Consider the following 18432-nt stretch of genomic DNA (forward strand, 5'->3'; position numbering starts at 1 on the left):
GCTATCCTCAGCATTTTCCCACACAATACTTCAACTTGTCCCCAGGCTCCCCCCAGGCCCTGCTCCCCTGGGGATCACCCGCGTCACTGTTATGAGTTTTGTCACCTTATTATGAAACGTTGCAAACTTGCAGAAAAGTTCAGACCGTCATCCAATGGAATGAGTCCCTCAAATAAATAGATAGGTAAATAAGTAAATAAAATGGGTCCCAGAGTCAGGCAAGAGGATCAGTAGTTCGGGGTCATCCTGGGCTACTTTTTTGAGTTCCAGGCTGGCCTGAGCCACATGAGATCTTGTCAGAGAGAGAGAGAGAGATAGAGAGAGAGAGAGAGAGAGAGAGAGAGAGAGAGAGAGAGAGCGCTAGTCCATCAACTGCAGCAGCAACTCAGACTCACCTGGGAACTTGGCACTCCACACCTACAGAACCAGAAGAAGCTGGGGTACCAGACAGGATCCTATGTAGTTTTCTGATGTGTGCCCAGGTCTTATCAATGGCAGAGGATACTGGCGACTCAGCTCCATGCTATTTCCTGCTGCAGCCTGAGTTCTCTGAGATCCCCACTGGGATGGTTGACTTTGCAACGGAAACAAGTTTCAGGAAGAGTGGAGTCTGTAGGAGACAAAGCCGGAGTTTGTTAGGAGGAGATTTTCAACAGATCTAAAGTATAGATGAGTTTTGGGAGAGGATAGCCCTCATCTAAGTCTGGAATGTGTGAGACCCTGCCTCAATAGCCACTAGAATTGTGAAATTCTGCCTCATAAAATAGAACGGAAGGAAGGAAAATGCACACCCGTGTGGCCAGAGTACCGAGCTGGCGGAGGGTGTCGGGATTGAAACACTTAACAGACCACCACAAGAAGTGAAGAGGAAGCTGCTGCCTTTTGTTACAGAGAGTAATGGGCTAAGCATAGGAGGAAATCATGCACCACCCACACTTGGGGGTCAAGGCTCGGGCACTGCACACCGGAAAGTTATGAGAACAACCCTGATTGATCAACCTTGAGAGAATGGAGTTCTACAGCTGGGTGGAAAGGAAGAGAGCTGAAAGGGACAAGCACTTAAATTTCCCAACAGGGAAAGATGCTTTAGCTGTGTTCTCCCTTTCTTATGTTTTTCGAGACAGGGTTCCTCTCTGTAGCTTTGGAGCCTGTTTTGGAACTCGCTCTGTAAACCAAACTGGCCTCAAACTCACAGAGGTCCACCTGCCTCTGCCTCCCCAAGTGCTGGGATTAAAGGCTACCACCAATGCCTGGTAAGCGGGATCCAAGGTCATCCTCAGTTAACTCCTGACCTCCCTGCCTCCGCTTCTGGAGTGCTGGGATATCAGTCTATGCTATCCCGTGGTAGTAAGTGTGGAACTCAGTCCTTCACGATGCCAGGCAAGCACTGTGCCCACAGAGCTGCTTCCCAGAACTGTTGTTCAAAGCGCTTTTTAAAAATATAATGTATTTATTCTTATTTTACGTATATTGGGGTTTTGCCTATGTGCGTGTCTGTGTGAGGGTGTCAGATCTTGGAGTCACAGACAGTTCTGAGCTGCCGTATGGGTGCTGGGAATTGAACCCAGACCCTCTGGAAGAGCAGTCAGTGCTCTTAACCATCTCCCCGGAACGCAGAGAGTTTTTAAAATGATATTTGTTTGTCCGCCCAGAGGCGGTGGATTAAATGAGCTGTCGCCCACAGTGTTGGGCTTTTGAACACTTGTTCTGCTGTTTTCGAGGCTTAGGAGCTATGGCTTTGGTGGAGAAGCAATATCACTAGAAGCAAGCTTTGGGAGTTTAGAGATGCTCACATTTCTAGTTCACTCTGCCTCCACACTTACAGTGGAGGATGCAAGCACTCAGTTTCTGCCCCAGCCGCCACCGCCATGTCTGCTGCTCGATGCTTCTGCTCTGTCATCGTGGACTATTACCCTGGAAGCCAGGGTAACCTTTCCTTCTATAAATTGTCTTAGTCACGGTCCTTTATCGCCACAACAAGAAAGTAAATAGCATATAGGGCTATGTGCATTCTAAGCAAGCATTCTACCCATTGAGCCACCACCCTTGACCTCTATTTTATTTATTTATAGGTTTTTTTTTTTTTTTTTTTTTTTTTTTTGAGACAGGGTTTCTCTGTGTAACAGCCCTGGCTGTCTTTGTAGACCAGGTTGGCCTAGAATTCTGAGATTCGCCTGTCTCTGTCTCCCGAGTGCTGGGATTAAAGGTGCGCTCCACCGCCGCCGCCACCAGACTTCTTTCAGCTCCCACTTTTTAGTAAATTCCCTCCCTCCCCTCCCCCACCCCAGCCCAGGTTGATCTTGAACTTGTAACCCTCCTCTCTGTTAACTGAAATCTCCAGGTGGGTAAAGAAATAACCTGGAAGCCTGGTGCATCATACACCTATAATCCTAACTCTCAAGAGATGGACGTGAGAAGATCTGGAATTCAAGGACAACATCAGCAACATAAGGAGTTTGTGGCCAGCCTAGGATACATGAGGCCCTGTTTTAAAGAAGAAGAAAAAAAAAGAGGAGAAAGAAAGAAGGAAAGAAAACACGTGTGTGTGCAATGCACTCACACAGACACACAAATAAAATAAACGTCATTCTTCTTCAAAGGTGGCTCAGCGTTAGTCACCGCCCTTTGATGATGATGGGAAAGTAGATGGCACCGGGAAGGATATTAAACAGAGTGACTCTGGCTCGGGAAACCAAACCCTGCTTGTTCTTTCTCAGACGCGGATTCAGGCTTTCGGGTTTGTATATGTGTGTATTGTGTGGAAACGAGTGTGGGTGGAGGCCGGGGAAACTGGAAAGGGACCCAGGAGGAGGAGATCTGTAAGGAAGGGAGACGGGGAGGATAACAGAGCACCTGTGATGAGGAAGGGGGGGGGTGTGGGTGGCGGGGGACAAGCCGGGAAGTGGCAGGAAGGAACAAGAGGAAATCAACCTAGAGTCGCTGTGCGTGAAAATGCCATAATTGTCACATTTCTGTGTGAATTAATTCCTATGCTAATTAAATAACAACACAAAGATTCCCAAAAGTGCTATGGCTCTGTGGGTAAAGGGACTTACCGCCAAGCCTGATGACCTAAGGACCTGCAAGGTAGAGAGAAAGAACTGACTCTCTCTCCAACATTGTCCTCTGATGTCCTCATAGGCACCATGGTGTTCACACACAAGTGTGCGCGAGTGCACACACACACACACACACACACACACACACACACACACCATGCATGTAGGGGGAAAAGGGTCAGCCATAGAAACATACCCTGAGCAGAGCCAACGAAACAGCAGAGCCCTGGAATCAGAGCCAGTGAATGAAATACACCCTGGCCCTAAACTTAGAGCCAAAAGGTGAAAGAAACACTTTGGCACTGAAACCAGAACCAAATCCGACCCTAAACCTGTGCAAAAAACCAACCAATCCCTGAGCAGGATATCTAGCGAATCTGAGCTCAGGGACTGAAATCCCCACCCTGGGAAAACTCCCCTTCTAAGAATCCCTATATAAACCCTGTACCTGTTCAGCTTGTAGCTATGTTGGACCCTAATTCCGGGGTCCTGATGGGCCAGTGGCAGAGCCCCTCGACACAAACACCAAAACCAGGAGATGCAACAAGCAGTGTTGTTGAACAAGTGCACTCGGGTGACAGCAAACTTGGGGAAAGCTGCACAGCCCTCAAAGGGTCCAGGCTCCTTTTTATAGAGAAAGACCACAAATCAGCATACATGCATGGGGCACAAGGTGATTGATTACAAAGTATGATCTCACGTTTGAGAGATCACCCAGGTCTGACCCATTCTTATTCAAAGGATAAACCATAGAATGACTTGGAAAGTCCCCAGACTGTCCATTGGCCAGGAGTGACCCAGACAGGGCTGTTCATATGGAATCATTTGTTCCAGGGTTGGGGGCTTATTTCCTTGTAGTGGGCCAAGACCTGTGAGAAATTTTTTTCATACTCTGGCTTTCTCTTGGCTGTATAATAGCCCTGTTTAACAAGATCAGCCTGCCCCTTTGTTACATCCTTGCTCTGCAAACTAAAATCTTTCCGCTATCCCAGCTGCCTGGCTGTCCTCTGCATCCCTGGTGCAGGGCAGCCACTCTCCTGGATTCTTCCCTCCCAATAAACCTCTTGAATGAGGTTTGAATGAGCCCTTCTTTCATTGGAACGGAGCGGAGGAAGAGAAGTAACAACTTTTCGAAGGAGCCAGAGCCTAGAGGAGCGGAACTCCTATCACACAGGGGAAGCCTTTCCCTGAAACAGGGTTGCAAACTGCTACCTTTACTGTGACCTGTAGCATTCTGTGGCTCCCGAGTGCCAGAATCCCTTTCCACCCACGCCACAGTGCTTACAGCAAGCCTTTAATCCAAGCACTCAGGAGTCAGAAGCAGGAGTATCTCTGCGAGTTTGTCAGCCTGGGCTACCCAAAGAGCCCTGTCTAGCGGGAAAAGGAGGAGGAAAAGGAAAGGAAAGACAAGCATCACCCGGTGTTAAAGAGTCTACAAAGTTAATCGACCCATGCTGGCTGTTCCCTTACTAGTTATTCATGCCAGGTGCAGCCGGGCATGTCTGACTCCAGCACTGAGCCTGCGGCTCTTGTCTGGAATGAAATGGATAACGAGGAGGCACCTCGTGCCTGGCATTTCAGGAGATCCCTGAGAAGCAGGGGAGCCCATGAAAACCATTCGTGACACAGTCTGGGCCCCAGAAAAGCCAGATGCAGGCAGCCCCTCGGGAGTCTCCCCCCACCCCCGTTCTCCCTCCCTGGCAGAGCTGAGGAAGAAACTCTGTGGAACACTTGCCCCGGAGTCCTGAGTTCAAAGGCAGCACCACATAAATCTGTACAAAAATAGAACCTGGAAAAATAAACCAAGCCCAGGCTCCTATCTTAGACCACAGCGCCAGAGCCTCCTAGACTCAGGGCCCACCTCTGGGCCTTTTAGGGACTCCGATCACTTTCTCTCCTACTTTCTCCCTTCTTTTCTCCCAGTGGCAACCCTCCCCTCCCCCCGCACAGACTGCTCCCCACCACCCACACCACTCTTCTCTGCCCCGTGTCTGCTCTCTCCCAATAGTCCCCCGTTCCACTGAGCGCTGCAGTGGGCCCGGAACTCAATTTTAGGACTCTGAAGCAGACGAAGTAGACAAGATCCCCAACTCAATGGAACTCGAGTAGGTGTGTGCACATGAGCACACACACACATACACACGCGCCTGCACAGATACACAAGAACCTGCAGAGAGCTTCAAATAGCAAGATGAAATTCCAATTTCTGATTGGAATGAGCGCTGGAATGCGAGCAGAATCAGGCTATGGGGAAAGCATGGCGTGCAGGAGTCAGAAACAGCACACTTTAAGGGCCTGGATCAGGCCCCTGGGAGGCCAGTGTGGCTGGAGTGCAGATAGGATGGGAAGATTTTGGGTTGTGGTTGGTTTTTTGTTTTGTTTTGTTTTGGTTGGTTGGTTTTTTTGTTTGTTTGTTTGTTTTGTTTTGTTTTGGTTGGTTGGTTGGTTTTTTTGTTTGTTTGTTTTGTTTTTTGGTTTTTTTGTTTTTGTTTTTGGTTTTGTTTTTTGTTTTTTAAACAGGGTTTCTCTGTGTAGTCCTGGTCCTGGAACTCACTCTGTAGACCAGGCTGGCTTCGAACTGTGATTTTTGTCTTGTTTTGGTTGGTTAGTCGGCTGGTTGGTTTGTTAGATTTTTGTTTTATTTTGTTTTGTTTGAGACTGTGTCTCTGGACCCCACGTGAGTTCTCTCTAGTGTGGAGACCAACCTTGAACTTCCACTTCCCAGGTTCTGGGATTACAGTTCTGGTCCACCTCCCCGGTATCTATACAGGCTTCATGCATGCCAGGCACGCACTCTACCACCGAACTACATTTCCAGCCTTGTTTTTTCTGTTTATAGGACTCTAGGTAGCTATAGCTGACTGGCCTCAAATTCTTCCCCCAAAATGACCCCCGTACCTCAGCCTCCCAAGTGCTGGGTTTACAGTTACCCACCATACCTAGCCGTTTCCTCGTATCTAGAAATCAAAGAAATCCTCCTGCCTTCGCTTCTGAGTATTTGGGATCATGAACAATAAACACCGTACTTCGCTTTTTTGTTTGGTTTTTGGTGTTTTGGTTTTGTTTTGTTTTGTTTTTTCTTATTCCTTGAATTGAAGACAATCCCTACTGGGAAAGTGCTGAATACATGGGAAGAAAAAGAGAAGACAAACCCGCTAAGGGGGTGGGGAGTGGGACACAAAATGTCCTAGGCATGTTCTTTTGTTGCTTTGGTTTTTGTTGACAGGTTCTGCCTGAGTAGTCCTGGCTGGTCTTGAACTGGCAATCCTGCTGCCTCAGCCCGCCTACAGCTAGGCCTGCAGAAGAGCATCGCCTCTGCAAGCCCTGAGGCAGCAGCGGGAGGCCCTGAGCTCTCTACACTAGCCTGGGTAGAGCCTACAGCTCCTGGCAGCATCCACCCACATTCGGGCTTAGTGTGCTGAGCTCTCAGCCAGAGCACGCCCTCCGTGGATTCCCATTGGCCAGACTCACTGCATCTCCGCCTTCCCCAGACCAATCAGGTTAACTGAAATGAGAGCTTCTATGCATTGGCCAGAGGAGTGGGACAGAGTGAGGCGAGCACCGATTGGGTGGCTCGGCCACGGGAAGGCAGGACAGTGACCCAAGGCTCGGCCCACGTGTCCTCACGGGGTAAAAAGGAGACCCTGTCCGGAGTCCGTGGGAATCCAGAGGAGAAAAGTCACAGGGCTTGCTGGAAAGGGGACCGGGCTCGAACCTGGGACTTGCGGGGTAAGTCCCGTTCGTTCGCTGAGCGCGCGCTGTTTGTAAACCCGCAGTTCACACCAGGAAACGGAAGCCTTGCAGGGAGTCGGGCCGGGGTTTGCGGTGCAAGTCCAGCTGGCCTCAGGCTAGACCCTCGGGGAGGGGCTCCCACCCTCTTCAGGGCCAACTTTCGCATCAGCCCCGCGAGTGGGCTAAGCCAGGAGGAAAGGGAGGCCCAGAGAGGAAGCGAAACCCACCCGGGTTCACACAGGCAGCCCCGACCCCTTCCAAATGTGTTCCCAGTCCATCTCCATCAAACCTGGCAGTACTGGAGAACTGAGCCTAGGGCATCAAGAATGCCAGGCGAGCGCGCGCTATCACCGAGCTACGGCCACAGCGCCCTCTCCCCTTTTAGAAACGCATTTGCCACAGTCATACGCAGCACTTGAGGCTCCCAGCCATCTGTAACTCCAGTTCCAAGGGATCTGACGCCCTTTTCTGGCCTCCACACAACATGCATGCGTCAATGTCGTGCCAAACAGTCATACATAATAAACCTAATAAATGTACATTTTTGTTCCCTGGGGATCCACGTGATGGAAGGACAGAACCGTCTCCCTCAAGTTGACCTCTGACCTCTACATGTACACCGTGGCATGGGCATCCTCTCCCATATACAAATTAAACCACTGGAATTTTTTTTTTCCTCTTTGTTTTTCCAGTCTGGGTTTCTCTGTGTGGCTTTGGAGCCTGTCCTGGAACTTTGTAGACCAGGCTGGCCTGGAACTCACAGAGATCCGCCTGCCTCTGCCTCCCCTGGGTGCTGGGATTAAAGGCGTGCGCCACCGACTGCCCAGCAATAAATGGAGATTTTTAAGAAAGGTAAAACCCTACCTTTGGGGTCGGGGCACAGATGGGGGGTATCCCACACCATGTTTTCAATTTTCCCTTCTTGACGCCTTTGGTGTATAACCCCAGCTACTCTGTAAACTTAGCAGGAGAATTGCAAACTGAATCCCAAGCCCCCTGGGCGATTTAGCAAGATTCCTCCGTCTACAGTGTTGAACCTGATCCCTAGCACTGCCTGTATAAACTGTGTGGTGGTGATTCGGGTTTATAATGCTAACACTCAGGGGGTGGAGGCTGGAGGATCTGAAGTCCAGGGCCATCCGTAATCACGGTGGAAAAGAAAAGGAAAAGTATGTATCACAGCACAGCGATTCCGTACCTGTAACCCAAGCATTTAAACCACTAAAACAGGAGGGTTGACATGAGTTCGAGGCCAGCCTGGACTGCATGAAAAGCTATCTGCTGTACAGCCCCGTGGGTGGGAACAGATAAAGCACCGTGGGTCATTAGGAGTCTCTAAAGGTTTGCCTAAGGCATCGTGGCTCACCAGGTGTCCAGGCTGCAAGTGTCAGTAGTCTGGGCATGTCTGTATTTATGCTTAACCCTTTGTCCCCGAAGCCCTGTCAAAGAGTCCTGTGATTAATAAGCTGGTCCCTGTCGGACAGATTTCTGGATCAGAAGATTTGTGTCCCTGTCATTTTGAGGGCGGTGGCCGTACTCTTTCCAGTACAAAGGCAAGTCGGGGGTCTGACATCTGTCCGGCTGTGAGACCTGGGTCTCCAGTTTTGACCCTCCGCGGCTTCTTGCTGCCTTCAGCCGATTGCCAGGTCTTTGCGATGCTCGACGTGACCCTCATCCATCGCTCGCAGACGTCTCTTGCTGCGGGTGCAGATTGCTCAGTGGGTAAAGTGTTTGCCAGTCAAGCGTGAGGAGCTCAGGGTCCTTGGGAAAGCCAGGCGCAGTAGCATATAATAACTGTGACTGCAAAACTCACACTGGGAAATGGGCGATGAAGATGGGAGACCCCCCCAGAAGTTTCCCTGACAGCTAGTTTGGCTGGCGCAATAGCAGACGAGAGACTTTATCTCAGGGTGGAATGTGGCGGCCAACACCTGAGGTTGTACTCTGTGGTCTTCACGTGTGTGTTCTCTTGTACGCTTGTGCGCACACTCTCGCACACACAGTTGCAGACACTCGCTGGTCCTCTGGGAAAAGGGAAGCAGGGGTCTTAGGGTGGGGCCTGACTGGGCTACAGTTGAGGGCTCCGCTCTGAATCTAGACGTTTGTGGCCATGTGGGCATGGCTTGCATCTCAGTTCTCAGGACTGGGAGAAGGCACAGGGCCAGAGGGAAGTGGCTGCCAATGTTGGACCTCATCCCCACAGTCTGTTTCTGCTGGCTGTTGACTTTATTGCAAAATATGTATTCATTCTTCGCTGGACAACCTGTTACACATTATACAATCATAAATTTCTTATTGCTTAGCTTTTTTGGGGGCAAGGTCACAATGCAGCCCTGGCTGGCCTCCAGCTCTTGGCACAACCACCCAGATAAGACTCCCGAGTGCTGGGATTACAAGCCTACCTCACCGTGCCTCACACCATTATTCTAATTTTATAGCACTTTGTTTCATTTCTTTTTCTTTTTTTTCTTTTCTTTTTTCTTTTTTTTTTTTTTTAAATAGGGAAACTGGATCCAGCACCCACATGGTGGCTAGTAGGGTAACTCCAGCTCCAGGCAATTTGATACCCTGTTGTAGCCCCTGTGGATACTGGCATCTGTATGACCCGTAGACATATACTCTTACACATAAAGTAAAAAGAAATAAGTCTTAAAAATGAAGAAGGGGCTGGCTAGAGAGACGGCTCAATAGTTAAGAGCGCTGGCTACTCTTCCAGAGGTCCTGAGTTCAATTCCCAGCAACCACATGGTGGCTCACAACCATCTGGTGCTTTCTTGGTGTGCAGGAAGACATGGAGGCAGAATGCTGTATTCATTATAAATAAATAAAAATTTTAAAACAATAAATAATAAGTATATATGTTTAAATTGACCCACTTAGTCTGGGGAGATGGCTCATTCAGTAAATGCTTGCCTTATACGGGACCTATGTTCTACGTTCAGCACCCACATAGAAACCAGGGCTGAGCCTGTGCCCATGTAATCCCAGCACTGGGAGGGAGCAGGCTCACTGCCCTGCCAGTCTAGCTAAATATCGGAGCCCCAGGTCTCAGAGAGAAAGAGAGACCCTGTGTGAAAACACAGAGTAGATGTCTGGCCTCCACACATTTATGCAACAGTATGCATTGTGGAAGGGAAGAGATTACTTTCAAATAACTTAATTTCTGAAAAGGGGTCACATATAACCCAGGTTGGCCTCAAACTCACTACATCGCAGAAGGTGTCCTCGACTCCTGCCTCTGCCTCCTGAGTACTGGGCTTGCTGGAATCTCAAGCGAATGGCACCTCAGTGAGTTTATGTGGGGCCGGGGGCAAAGACCCCACCAACTGAACCACATTCCTAGTCTTCTCGGGCATTTGAGAATGCACAGGTGGCCATCAGCATGTCCGTGATGTGTGCAGCCGTTAATCTATGTCCAAGTCATTTTTGTTCCCCCTAATGGAAACCTTATAGCCTTTAACAGTCACCTAAATCTTCCCTGTTCCTTCCCACGAGTGTTTGCGTTCCTGGTGTTGACTGCTCTGTACACTTCTAGTTTTATTGTAACTGATTTTGTTATTGTCATTGTTTCTAACTTTAAAAAAAAAAGTGTGTGTGTGTGTGTGTGTGTGTGTAAATTTTGCCTGCATGCATATCTGGTGCCCAAAGAATCCAGAAAGGGCATTGGACCCCCTGAAGCTAGGTTTACAAAACTTGAATCACCACGTGGGTTCTGGGACCCAAACCCTGGTCCTCTGCAAGAGCAGCAAGTGCTCTTAACCACTGAGCCATCTTTCCAGCCCCTGTGTCCCTGTGTTCTTATTTCATAAAGGTGTGTGTGTGTGTGTGTGTGTGTGTGTGTGTGTGTGTGTGTGTGTGCGCGCACCAGGCTTTCCTTTGGTCCCAAGTCGAGACACGGAGACTTATTAGTTATGAATGCTTGGCCTTAGCTTAGGCTGGCTTCTTGCTAGCTAGCTCTTAGAACTTAACCTGCTTCTCTCTGTGTTTTGCCTCAGGGCTTTCTCTCTCTCTCTCTCCCCCTCTCCTCTCTCTCCTCTCTCTCGCTCTCTTTCCTCTCTCTCGCTCTCTCTCTCTCTCCTCTCTCTCGCTCTCTCTCTCTTCTCTCTCTCTCACTCTCTCACTCTCTCTCTTCTCTCTCTCTCTCCTCTCTCTCGCTCTCTCTCTTCTCTCTCTCTTCTCTCTCTCGCTCTCTCTCTCTCCTCTCTCTCTCTCGCTCTTTCTCTCTCGTTCTCTCTCTCTCTCTCTCTCTCGCTCGCTCGCTCGCTCGCTCTCTCTCTGCCTGGCTCCTGGCCCTGAGTGTGTCACTCTCTCCCATGTCCTCCCCTTGTCTCTAGATTTCTCCTTCTACCTATCTGTCTGCTGTCACGTGAAAAATAAACGATCCAGAGACAGACATTGGGGTTCAAGCTGAAGATCAGGGAAGCAAAGCAGCCAGGCCAACAGAGAGCTCTCACCTCTAACAGGGCTGGGCCAGTCCAGTTCTCAGCGTGGCTGGAAAATGAATGCTTATCTTCAGTGTGTCTGCTGAACGACTGCCTGATACTGAGACCTTGCTCCTGTCTTATGTACCTCCCTAATGCTGAGATTAAAGGCGTGTGATCTTGTGTAGATCAGTGTGTCCTTGGACTCAGAGATCCATCTACCTCTTAATCCTGAGTCCTAGAATTGAAGGTGTGTGCCAATACCTCCTAGCTTCTGGCTGCTGGGATTAAAGGTGCGTGCCTGGCCTCTATGGCTTGTAGACTGACTTTGCTTTCTGAATCCTCTGGCAAGTTTTAATAAATCATAAATAATATACCACCACACCAGGCCTGCCTATCTCTCTTCTGCCTAGCTACTGGCTGTTTAGTTTTTTTTTTTTTTTTTTTTTTTTTTTTTTAACCAATCAGGTGCCTTAGGCAGGCCAGGTGAAACAAATGTGAGGAAACACATCCTCACATCATTAGACAAATGCAACATAAACAAATGCAGCACATCTTTACATAGTTAAACACACATCCTCACGTCATTAGACAAATGCAACATAAACAAATGCAGCACATCTTTACATAGTTAAACACACATCCTCACGTCATTAGACAAATGCATCATAAACAAATGCAGCACATCTTTACATAGTTAAACACACATCCTCACGTCATTAGACAAATGCAACATAAACAAATGTAGCACATCTTTACATAGTTAAACACACATCCTCACATCATTAGGAAAAATGCAGCATAAACAAATGGAACACACCCATTACACAGAGTAATATTTTGCAGCATAAACTGTTGCTGGTGGTTCTCTTGTCTGCCCTTCACAGCCCCAAATGAACACATAGATGCTGTATTAATTATTAAACTGTTGGCTGATGACTAGGGCTTCTTATTGGCTAGCTCTGTCTTCATTATTAACCCATAGCTATTAATCTATGTATTTCTACATGGTCTGGGCTTACCAGAGAATTCCCGGACCTGTTACTCCTTTGTGGTCTACATGGCGACTGTCCCAGATCTCTCTGCCTGCCTTTCCCAGAATTCTCCCTGTCTCCTAGCCCTGCCTGTCTTCCTGCCTCTATTGGCCAAACAGTGTTTTTTATTCATCAACCAATAAGAGAAACATATATACAGAAGGACATCACCCATCAATAAACAAATGTAGCATATCTCTGCCTGGTTAAAATAATATCCTGTGTCGGTTGTGTGTGAGAGAGAGACGTATGGAGGTCAGAGGACAACTCTTGGGTGTTGGTTATCTCCTTCCAGAGTCCAATCAGCCCTTAGGTTCATTGGCAGGCACGTCTACCCACTGAGCCTTTGTGCCAGCTCTGTTTTTGGCCCAGGCTGCCTTGGAACTCATGCCACCCTTGAAATCTCAGCCATTCTTGCTGTCCTGGGCTCTAGGGTTACCGTGTGGGCGACCGCACGTTTCACATGAGTGGGCCCTGCCCTGTGTTTTGGTCTCCTTCACTAAGCGTAACATTTTGGGAGTTCTGTGCTGTTTAGCACATGTTTGGCCTTTGTTACATCTGTGGTTTCTTAATACCCAGTCTGTGGACACACCACCCTTTCTCTACCAGACCCAGAAAGAAGTTCAGCACTGGTGTTTTACACATAGGTAAACTGAGGCCGGAAGGAAGTATTGGCTGAGCTGGGGGGTGGTACACGCTTGCTATCCTAGAACTCGGGAGGTTTTAAGTTGAGGGCCAGCGCGGGCTACGCCGTAGCAAGATCTTGTGGCACTTTTCCTTATATGGTTTTGGTTGTGAGCCCGCTCGTTAACGGCTGAGCCATCTCTGCAGCCCCCTGTGGCTGTAGAGATATCTGAGAGACAGTGTCCAAGATCTGTGTGTTCCTGAGCAGGTCACCTTATGGTGACATGCTTAGACCTCGGTTTTCTGGGAGTGAGTGGCTTCCATTAGGGACAGGTAGAAAGAGGTCACAGCATGGCTTGCCAGCATTGTACAGTCTTTGGGGTGGGAAAAAAGGGAGGTGCATTCTGGGAGGCTGACACTGGCAGTGGGAACAATGTGGACTTGCTCAGAGAAGACTTCGGTGGGCAAGTGTCCTCACCTAGGATGCAAGGGTCCAGGGGTAGAAGCAGCAAGATGAGCCAAGTGCACAGACCCCGAATGAATCCCTGAACCACCATCCCCACCTGCCCCTGCCTACTGTCCCTCTGTCCAGCTCCAGACAATGGCAGCAGCCAGGGCTAGCCTGGGCCGGATCGTCCCCGAGTCCTCCATCCTGTTCCTGTGTGACATGCAGGAGAAGCTTCGAGACAAAGTCCTATACTTCCCACAGATCGTGTCCGTGGCTGCTCGGATGCTTAAGGTACGTGCCAGCTTTACCTTCCCAAGACCCGGGGAGTGTAGACCGGAACCCTCGTCCCTCAGACCCGAGAATCTTGTCCTCAGCCCTCATATTCAGGTCCCAGCAAAGTGTTTTCCCTCCCGTACAGGTGGCCCGGCTGTTGGATGTCCCTGTCTTGCTGACAGAGCAGTACCCACAAGGCCTGGGCCACACAGTTCCCGAGCTGGGCGCTCAGGGCCTGCCAGCCGTGAGCAAAACGTGCTTCAGCATGGTACCCCCGCTGCAGCAGGAGCTGGACAGGCGGCCCCAGCTGCGGTCCGTGCTGCTCTGTGGCATTGAGACCCAAGGATGCATCTTGGTGAGACGTCTTGTCCTCGGTAGTCTGTAATCTCCCTGCCTGCCCTCTCGTGTCCTTTCTCCCGTCCTGGGGCCCTAGCTTTGACGTGAGCCTCTCTCCTCTGCTGTTTTCAGTCCTGGCTTCTGGTCTAGGATGCTCACGCCCTCACAGGGTCCACTGTCCTGCTCTGAGTCTCACCTTGACCTTGACCTTTCTCTGCCCCTTAGCACACCGCCCTTGACCTCCTGGACCGAGGGCTACAGGTCCATGTGGCAGTAGATGCCTGCTCTTCTAGAAGGTGAGAAGGTCACCCTGTGATTGGTGTATGTTGGGGATATCTGGGCCACTGTCCATGTGTCATATGGTTGTATGACAAATGTTTCCTGAGGAATTCCAACACTCAGACATCTACTCACCCCAGAAAGGGAACCTACTACAACCGATGTTACCTTTATACCAAAACCTGTGTCAGCAGTTGAATCAATGGCTTCCTTAGCTTTTTTTTTTTTTTTTTAATATTTTATGTGCATCAGTTTGAGAGTGTTGGATCTGCTGGAACTGTAGTTATAGACAGTTGTGAGCTGCCGTGTGGGTGCTGGGAATTGAACCCGGGTCCTCTGCAAGAGCAGACAGTGCTGTTAACTGCTGAGCCATCTCTCCAGTCCTGAACCAATGGGTTTTTATTGGGGTGGATTCAAAAGCTGCTTTGTCACTGAAGAGCCCAAGTCAACACTGGTTGAGGACAGCTCAACTGTCCAAGCATCTCGTCTAGTCCACTCTTGAAGCTGTTGGCCTCCTCATTTTATAAAGCTGGGAAGGGGCCTTTGAGAACCTTCCAAGTGTCAGCTTTCCTAGGCATGTGGCCTTTTGAAATTCTGTTTTATTCAGGTACAAATGTTTCCCTTACCTGTGTGTGTGTGTGTGTGTGTGTGTGTGTGTGTGTGTGTGACACGTGTGCAGAAGACAGAAGAGGGCGTCAGATCCCCCTGGAACTGGAGTTACAGGTGGCCACGAGCTGCTGTGTAGGTGCCGAGAATTGAACCTAGGTCCTCAGCAAAAGCAGCCAGTGTTAACCACGAGCCATCCCTCCAGCCCCACGTGTGGCCTCCTGTTTACCTCCTGAGTCTCACGAGCCTTCCCCTGCTACCTGAAGAGAGTGTTTCTGTTGAGAGGAAACTGTCCCTCAGCACAGATGTGCACAGCATAGGTATTTGCCCTCTCCTCCTGCTCTGCTCTGTCCTCTGCAGCCAGACGAACCGGCTGGTGGCACTGGATCGGATGAGACAAAGTGGCGTCTTCCTGTCTACCAGCGAAGTACTGATTTTGCAGCTGCTGAAGGACGCCGCACACCCACAGTTCAAGGAGGTAAAGGCCCTCCTGCCCTCTTACTGGCCCTCCACTGTCTGTCACCCAGGCGTAGAAGAAATGTTTTCCTTCTCTCTCATTTTTTTTTTTTTTTTTTTTTTTTTTTTTTTTTGGTTTGTTGTTTTGTGTCTTTAACTTTGGTTTTATTGTATGTTTCGCCTGTATGTATGTCTGTGCATCACTTGTGTGCTTGGCTGTTCGGTGTCCTCAGAGGCCAGAACTGGAGTTATAGACAGCTGTGAGCAATCAATGGGTACCGGAAATCAAATCTGGGTCTTTTAGAAGAGCAACCATCACTCGAAATGGCCGAGCTGAGAAACCAGCCCGCTTTTTTTTTTTTTTTTTTTCCGTCCTCAAGCTTGCAATGGAGACCAGGCTGACCTCGAACACACAGAGATCCGCCTGCCTGAGTGGTAGGATTAAGGTCCAGCCTTAAAAGAAAAAAAAAAAAACAAAACAAAAAACAAAAGAAACCCAGTTGGCAAAGCGCTTGCTATACAAACCTGGGGACCTAAGTGTGGATCCCCAGAAGCCACATAAAAGCTGGGTGCTGCAGTGAGGAGCTAGGATCCCTAGATCATTGAGAGACCTTGTCTCACGAAGGAAGGTGGAGAGCAATTCAAAAAAGAAAAGATACCTGACTTCATATCCTGGCTTCCCTGCACACACATACACGTGAACCCACACAGTCATGCATGCATACCACACATACACACATACACAGTGCATACACAGTGCCAACCCAGGACTTGGGGTGGAGCTCAGTAGAGGGTGTGGCTGGCATTCAGGAAGCCCTGGGTTTGATTACCCAGAGTCACACACACTGTGTGTGATGGTGCTCGTCTGTAACCCCATCCCTCTCTCTGCTGCTTCGTGTTTCAGATAGGCTCTTTCTGTGTAAGCCTGGCCGGCCTTTGGAGCTCAGGATGGAGACCAGGCTACCCTCACGGGGATCTGCCTGCCTCTGCCTCCCCAAGTCTGGAATTAGATGTGGGCACCACCATACCCTGTTGTAGTAGTCTTGAGGTACAGGCACTTGAAGTACTCTTGGCTACACGGTCAGTTTGAAGGGTGCTATGATGGACCCCGTCATCCCAAAAACAGTCAGCCCATGTTTGTTAATATAACCTGGAGCGGGATTGTGAAGAGTGTTGAGAAAATGGTCGCAGGTAACCTTGAACACCCGGGAGATAGCTGGAGCAAAGGCCAAGAGCTGGGGTTGTTTGTCATACTCCAGGAACTGGGTGTAGCTGAGTGTGGCCAATGCTAGCAGGTTGGGGGAGGAGATGATAGCAGAAGCTTCTTGTTCCTCCTGGTCCCGCAGCCATTTAATCCCAAATAAATACACAGAGGCATATATTAATTATAAACTGTTTGGCCGATGGTTCAGGCTTCTTAGTGGCTAGCTCTCTCTTAATTATTAACCCATTTCTGTTCATCTGTATCTCCACATAGTCTTGGCTTCCTGGAGAATGCCCCTGGCATCCTGTCGTCCTGGTAGCTACATGGCGTCTCTGTGGTGCCTTAACTCCCTGTGTCCTCTCCCCAGGATTCTCCTGGTCTGCTAGCCCACCTATACTTCCTGCCTGACTACTGGCCAACCAGGGTTTTATTCATCAACGAATAAGAGAAACATATATCAACCGCATACAGAAGGAGAGGGAGACAGGAGCCATGTCTTAGGAAAGATTCAGGCTTTAGCAATACCCCAGCCACTTGGTGCCCAAGGGCAGTCTGTGCATGTTCTTACTATAGAGCAGCTGCCTAGCATCGGCGAGACCCTAGGTTCTATTCCAGCAACACCAGCATCAGCACGAAGTAAAGCAAACCCATGTGGCGAGTGTTTGCCTCGTCCATAGATCCGAAAAGTGCATAGGGTAGGAGTCAGCTCCCTCTTAAGGAAGACTACATGTGTGCTTTGGGGTGTGCTACTAGAGCTGTAGGCTAAAGAAAAAAACAAAACAAAACCACCTCTCTTTGCTCCTAAAATCTACTTTAAAATATCTTAGTAAACTTCAACTGTGCTTCATTTAAAACAAACAAGAGTGGGAGCTGGCCTAGAACAGAAGGGAAGATAACCTTCACACGTGCTCCAACCAGTAGTAGGACTTAAGGAAGAAGAGACTGTGGACGTGTGGGATTTGCATTTGCTTTTTGTTTTTTGGTTTGTTTGTTTTTTTTTTTGTTTTGTTTTTTGTTTTTTGTTTTGGTTTGGTTTTTTCTTGTTTGTTTGCTTTTTGGTTTAGTTTTCTGGAGATAAACTTGGCTGAACTTGCTGGTTGATGGTAATGTGGTTGGTTCCTCCTGTTCAGCCAGGAGTGACTTGTGTGAATGAGTTGAGTTTGGGCCTGTGTGGGAGCCGAGGGCTTAAAGGAATGATGGGAAAGGTGAGATTGAGTGAAGAAAAGGAATATGTCGGCAAGAGACCCCGCCAAAGTAGACACACCCACCCTTAGTGGTGCAAGGCAACAGAGCAGACCAACATGGAGGTGTGCTGTAGCTCCACCAGGCCACCAAGGAAGCTTGTAAGCGGTTGATTGGAGAAGGGTTCTGACGGAATGATGAGGGAGATGAAGATGAGGAGGTGCTCCCCAGATTCGACCTCAAGGAGATGGGGAGGATGGTTCTTGACTTCCTGACCTCATCTGCCTGTAGGTCCAGAAGATCATTAAGGAGCCAGCCCCAGACATCGGGCTGCTAAGCTTCTTCCAAGGCGAGAACGACCCCCTGTCGCTGAACCCCAGACCCTGACTGGAGGGATGGACCCACCCTCCTTGTCTCCCAGACGTTGATGGATGGATGCCTTTTCCTTCATCCGTGGATCCCAAGAGTGGTGCAGTCCGCCAGGAGGACCGCCCCCGTGGGAGAGGAGGCGTGGTTCTGTCTTCTCATTGGGCAGCTAGTCCCGGAAATGCAAATGAGGCTGCTGGTGCCGGGTGGGAATTGGCTGAGGGGAAGGTGGAGGCGGGGCTGGGCCCCGGGCCACTTCACGGAGCGGGAAAAGGAGGGGGAAGGAATGTCACAACTGGGACCCGGTCTCAGAGAATAAACATTGATGTGCCTGAGGACCGAACCATTATTGGGTTTGGGGGGCATCACAGGGGCGACGGGGGTCTGTGGGAGGGAGGAAGTGGGGTCCCCT

The 18432-nt window shown here is 49.5% G+C and overlaps 1 protein-coding gene across 1 annotated transcript; it reads left to right on the top strand.

The window, feature by feature from the left end:
* Positions 1 to 6650: 6650 nt before the first annotated feature.
* Positions 6651 to 18355, top strand: LOC127238593 (isochorismatase domain-containing protein 2). Its single transcript, XM_051207218.1, has 6 exons — positions 6651 to 6788; positions 13463 to 13609; positions 13737 to 13946; positions 14153 to 14223; positions 15173 to 15290; positions 17946 to 18355. The coding sequence occupies exons 2-6, from the start codon at positions 13472 to 13474 to the stop codon at positions 18039 to 18041; spliced, it is 633 nt and encodes a 210-aa protein (XP_051063175.1). The 5' UTR covers positions 6651 to 6788; positions 13463 to 13471; the 3' UTR covers positions 18042 to 18355.
* The last annotated feature ends 77 nt before the right edge of the window (positions 18356 to 18432 follow it).

The sequence above is a fragment of the Phodopus roborovskii genome, unplaced genomic scaffold (assembly GCF_943737965.1).
Source record: "Phodopus roborovskii unplaced genomic scaffold, PHOROB, whole genome shotgun sequence".
NCBI classification, from domain to species: domain Eukaryota; kingdom Metazoa; phylum Chordata; class Mammalia; order Rodentia; family Cricetidae; genus Phodopus; species Phodopus roborovskii.

Coding starts and splice junctions, on each gene's coding strand:
- LOC127238593 (XM_051207218.1), top strand. CDS start 13,472: ATGGCAGCAGCCAGGGCTAGCCTGGGCCGGATCGTCCCCGAGTCCTCC. Junction 14,224..15,172: donor GATGCCTGCTCTTCTAGAAG/GTGAGAAGGTCA, acceptor TGTCCTCTGCAG/CCAGACGAACCGGCTGGTGG. Junction 15,291..17,945: donor CACACCCACAGTTCAAGGAG/GTAAAGGCCCTC, acceptor ATCTGCCTGTAG/GTCCAGAAGATCATTAAGGA.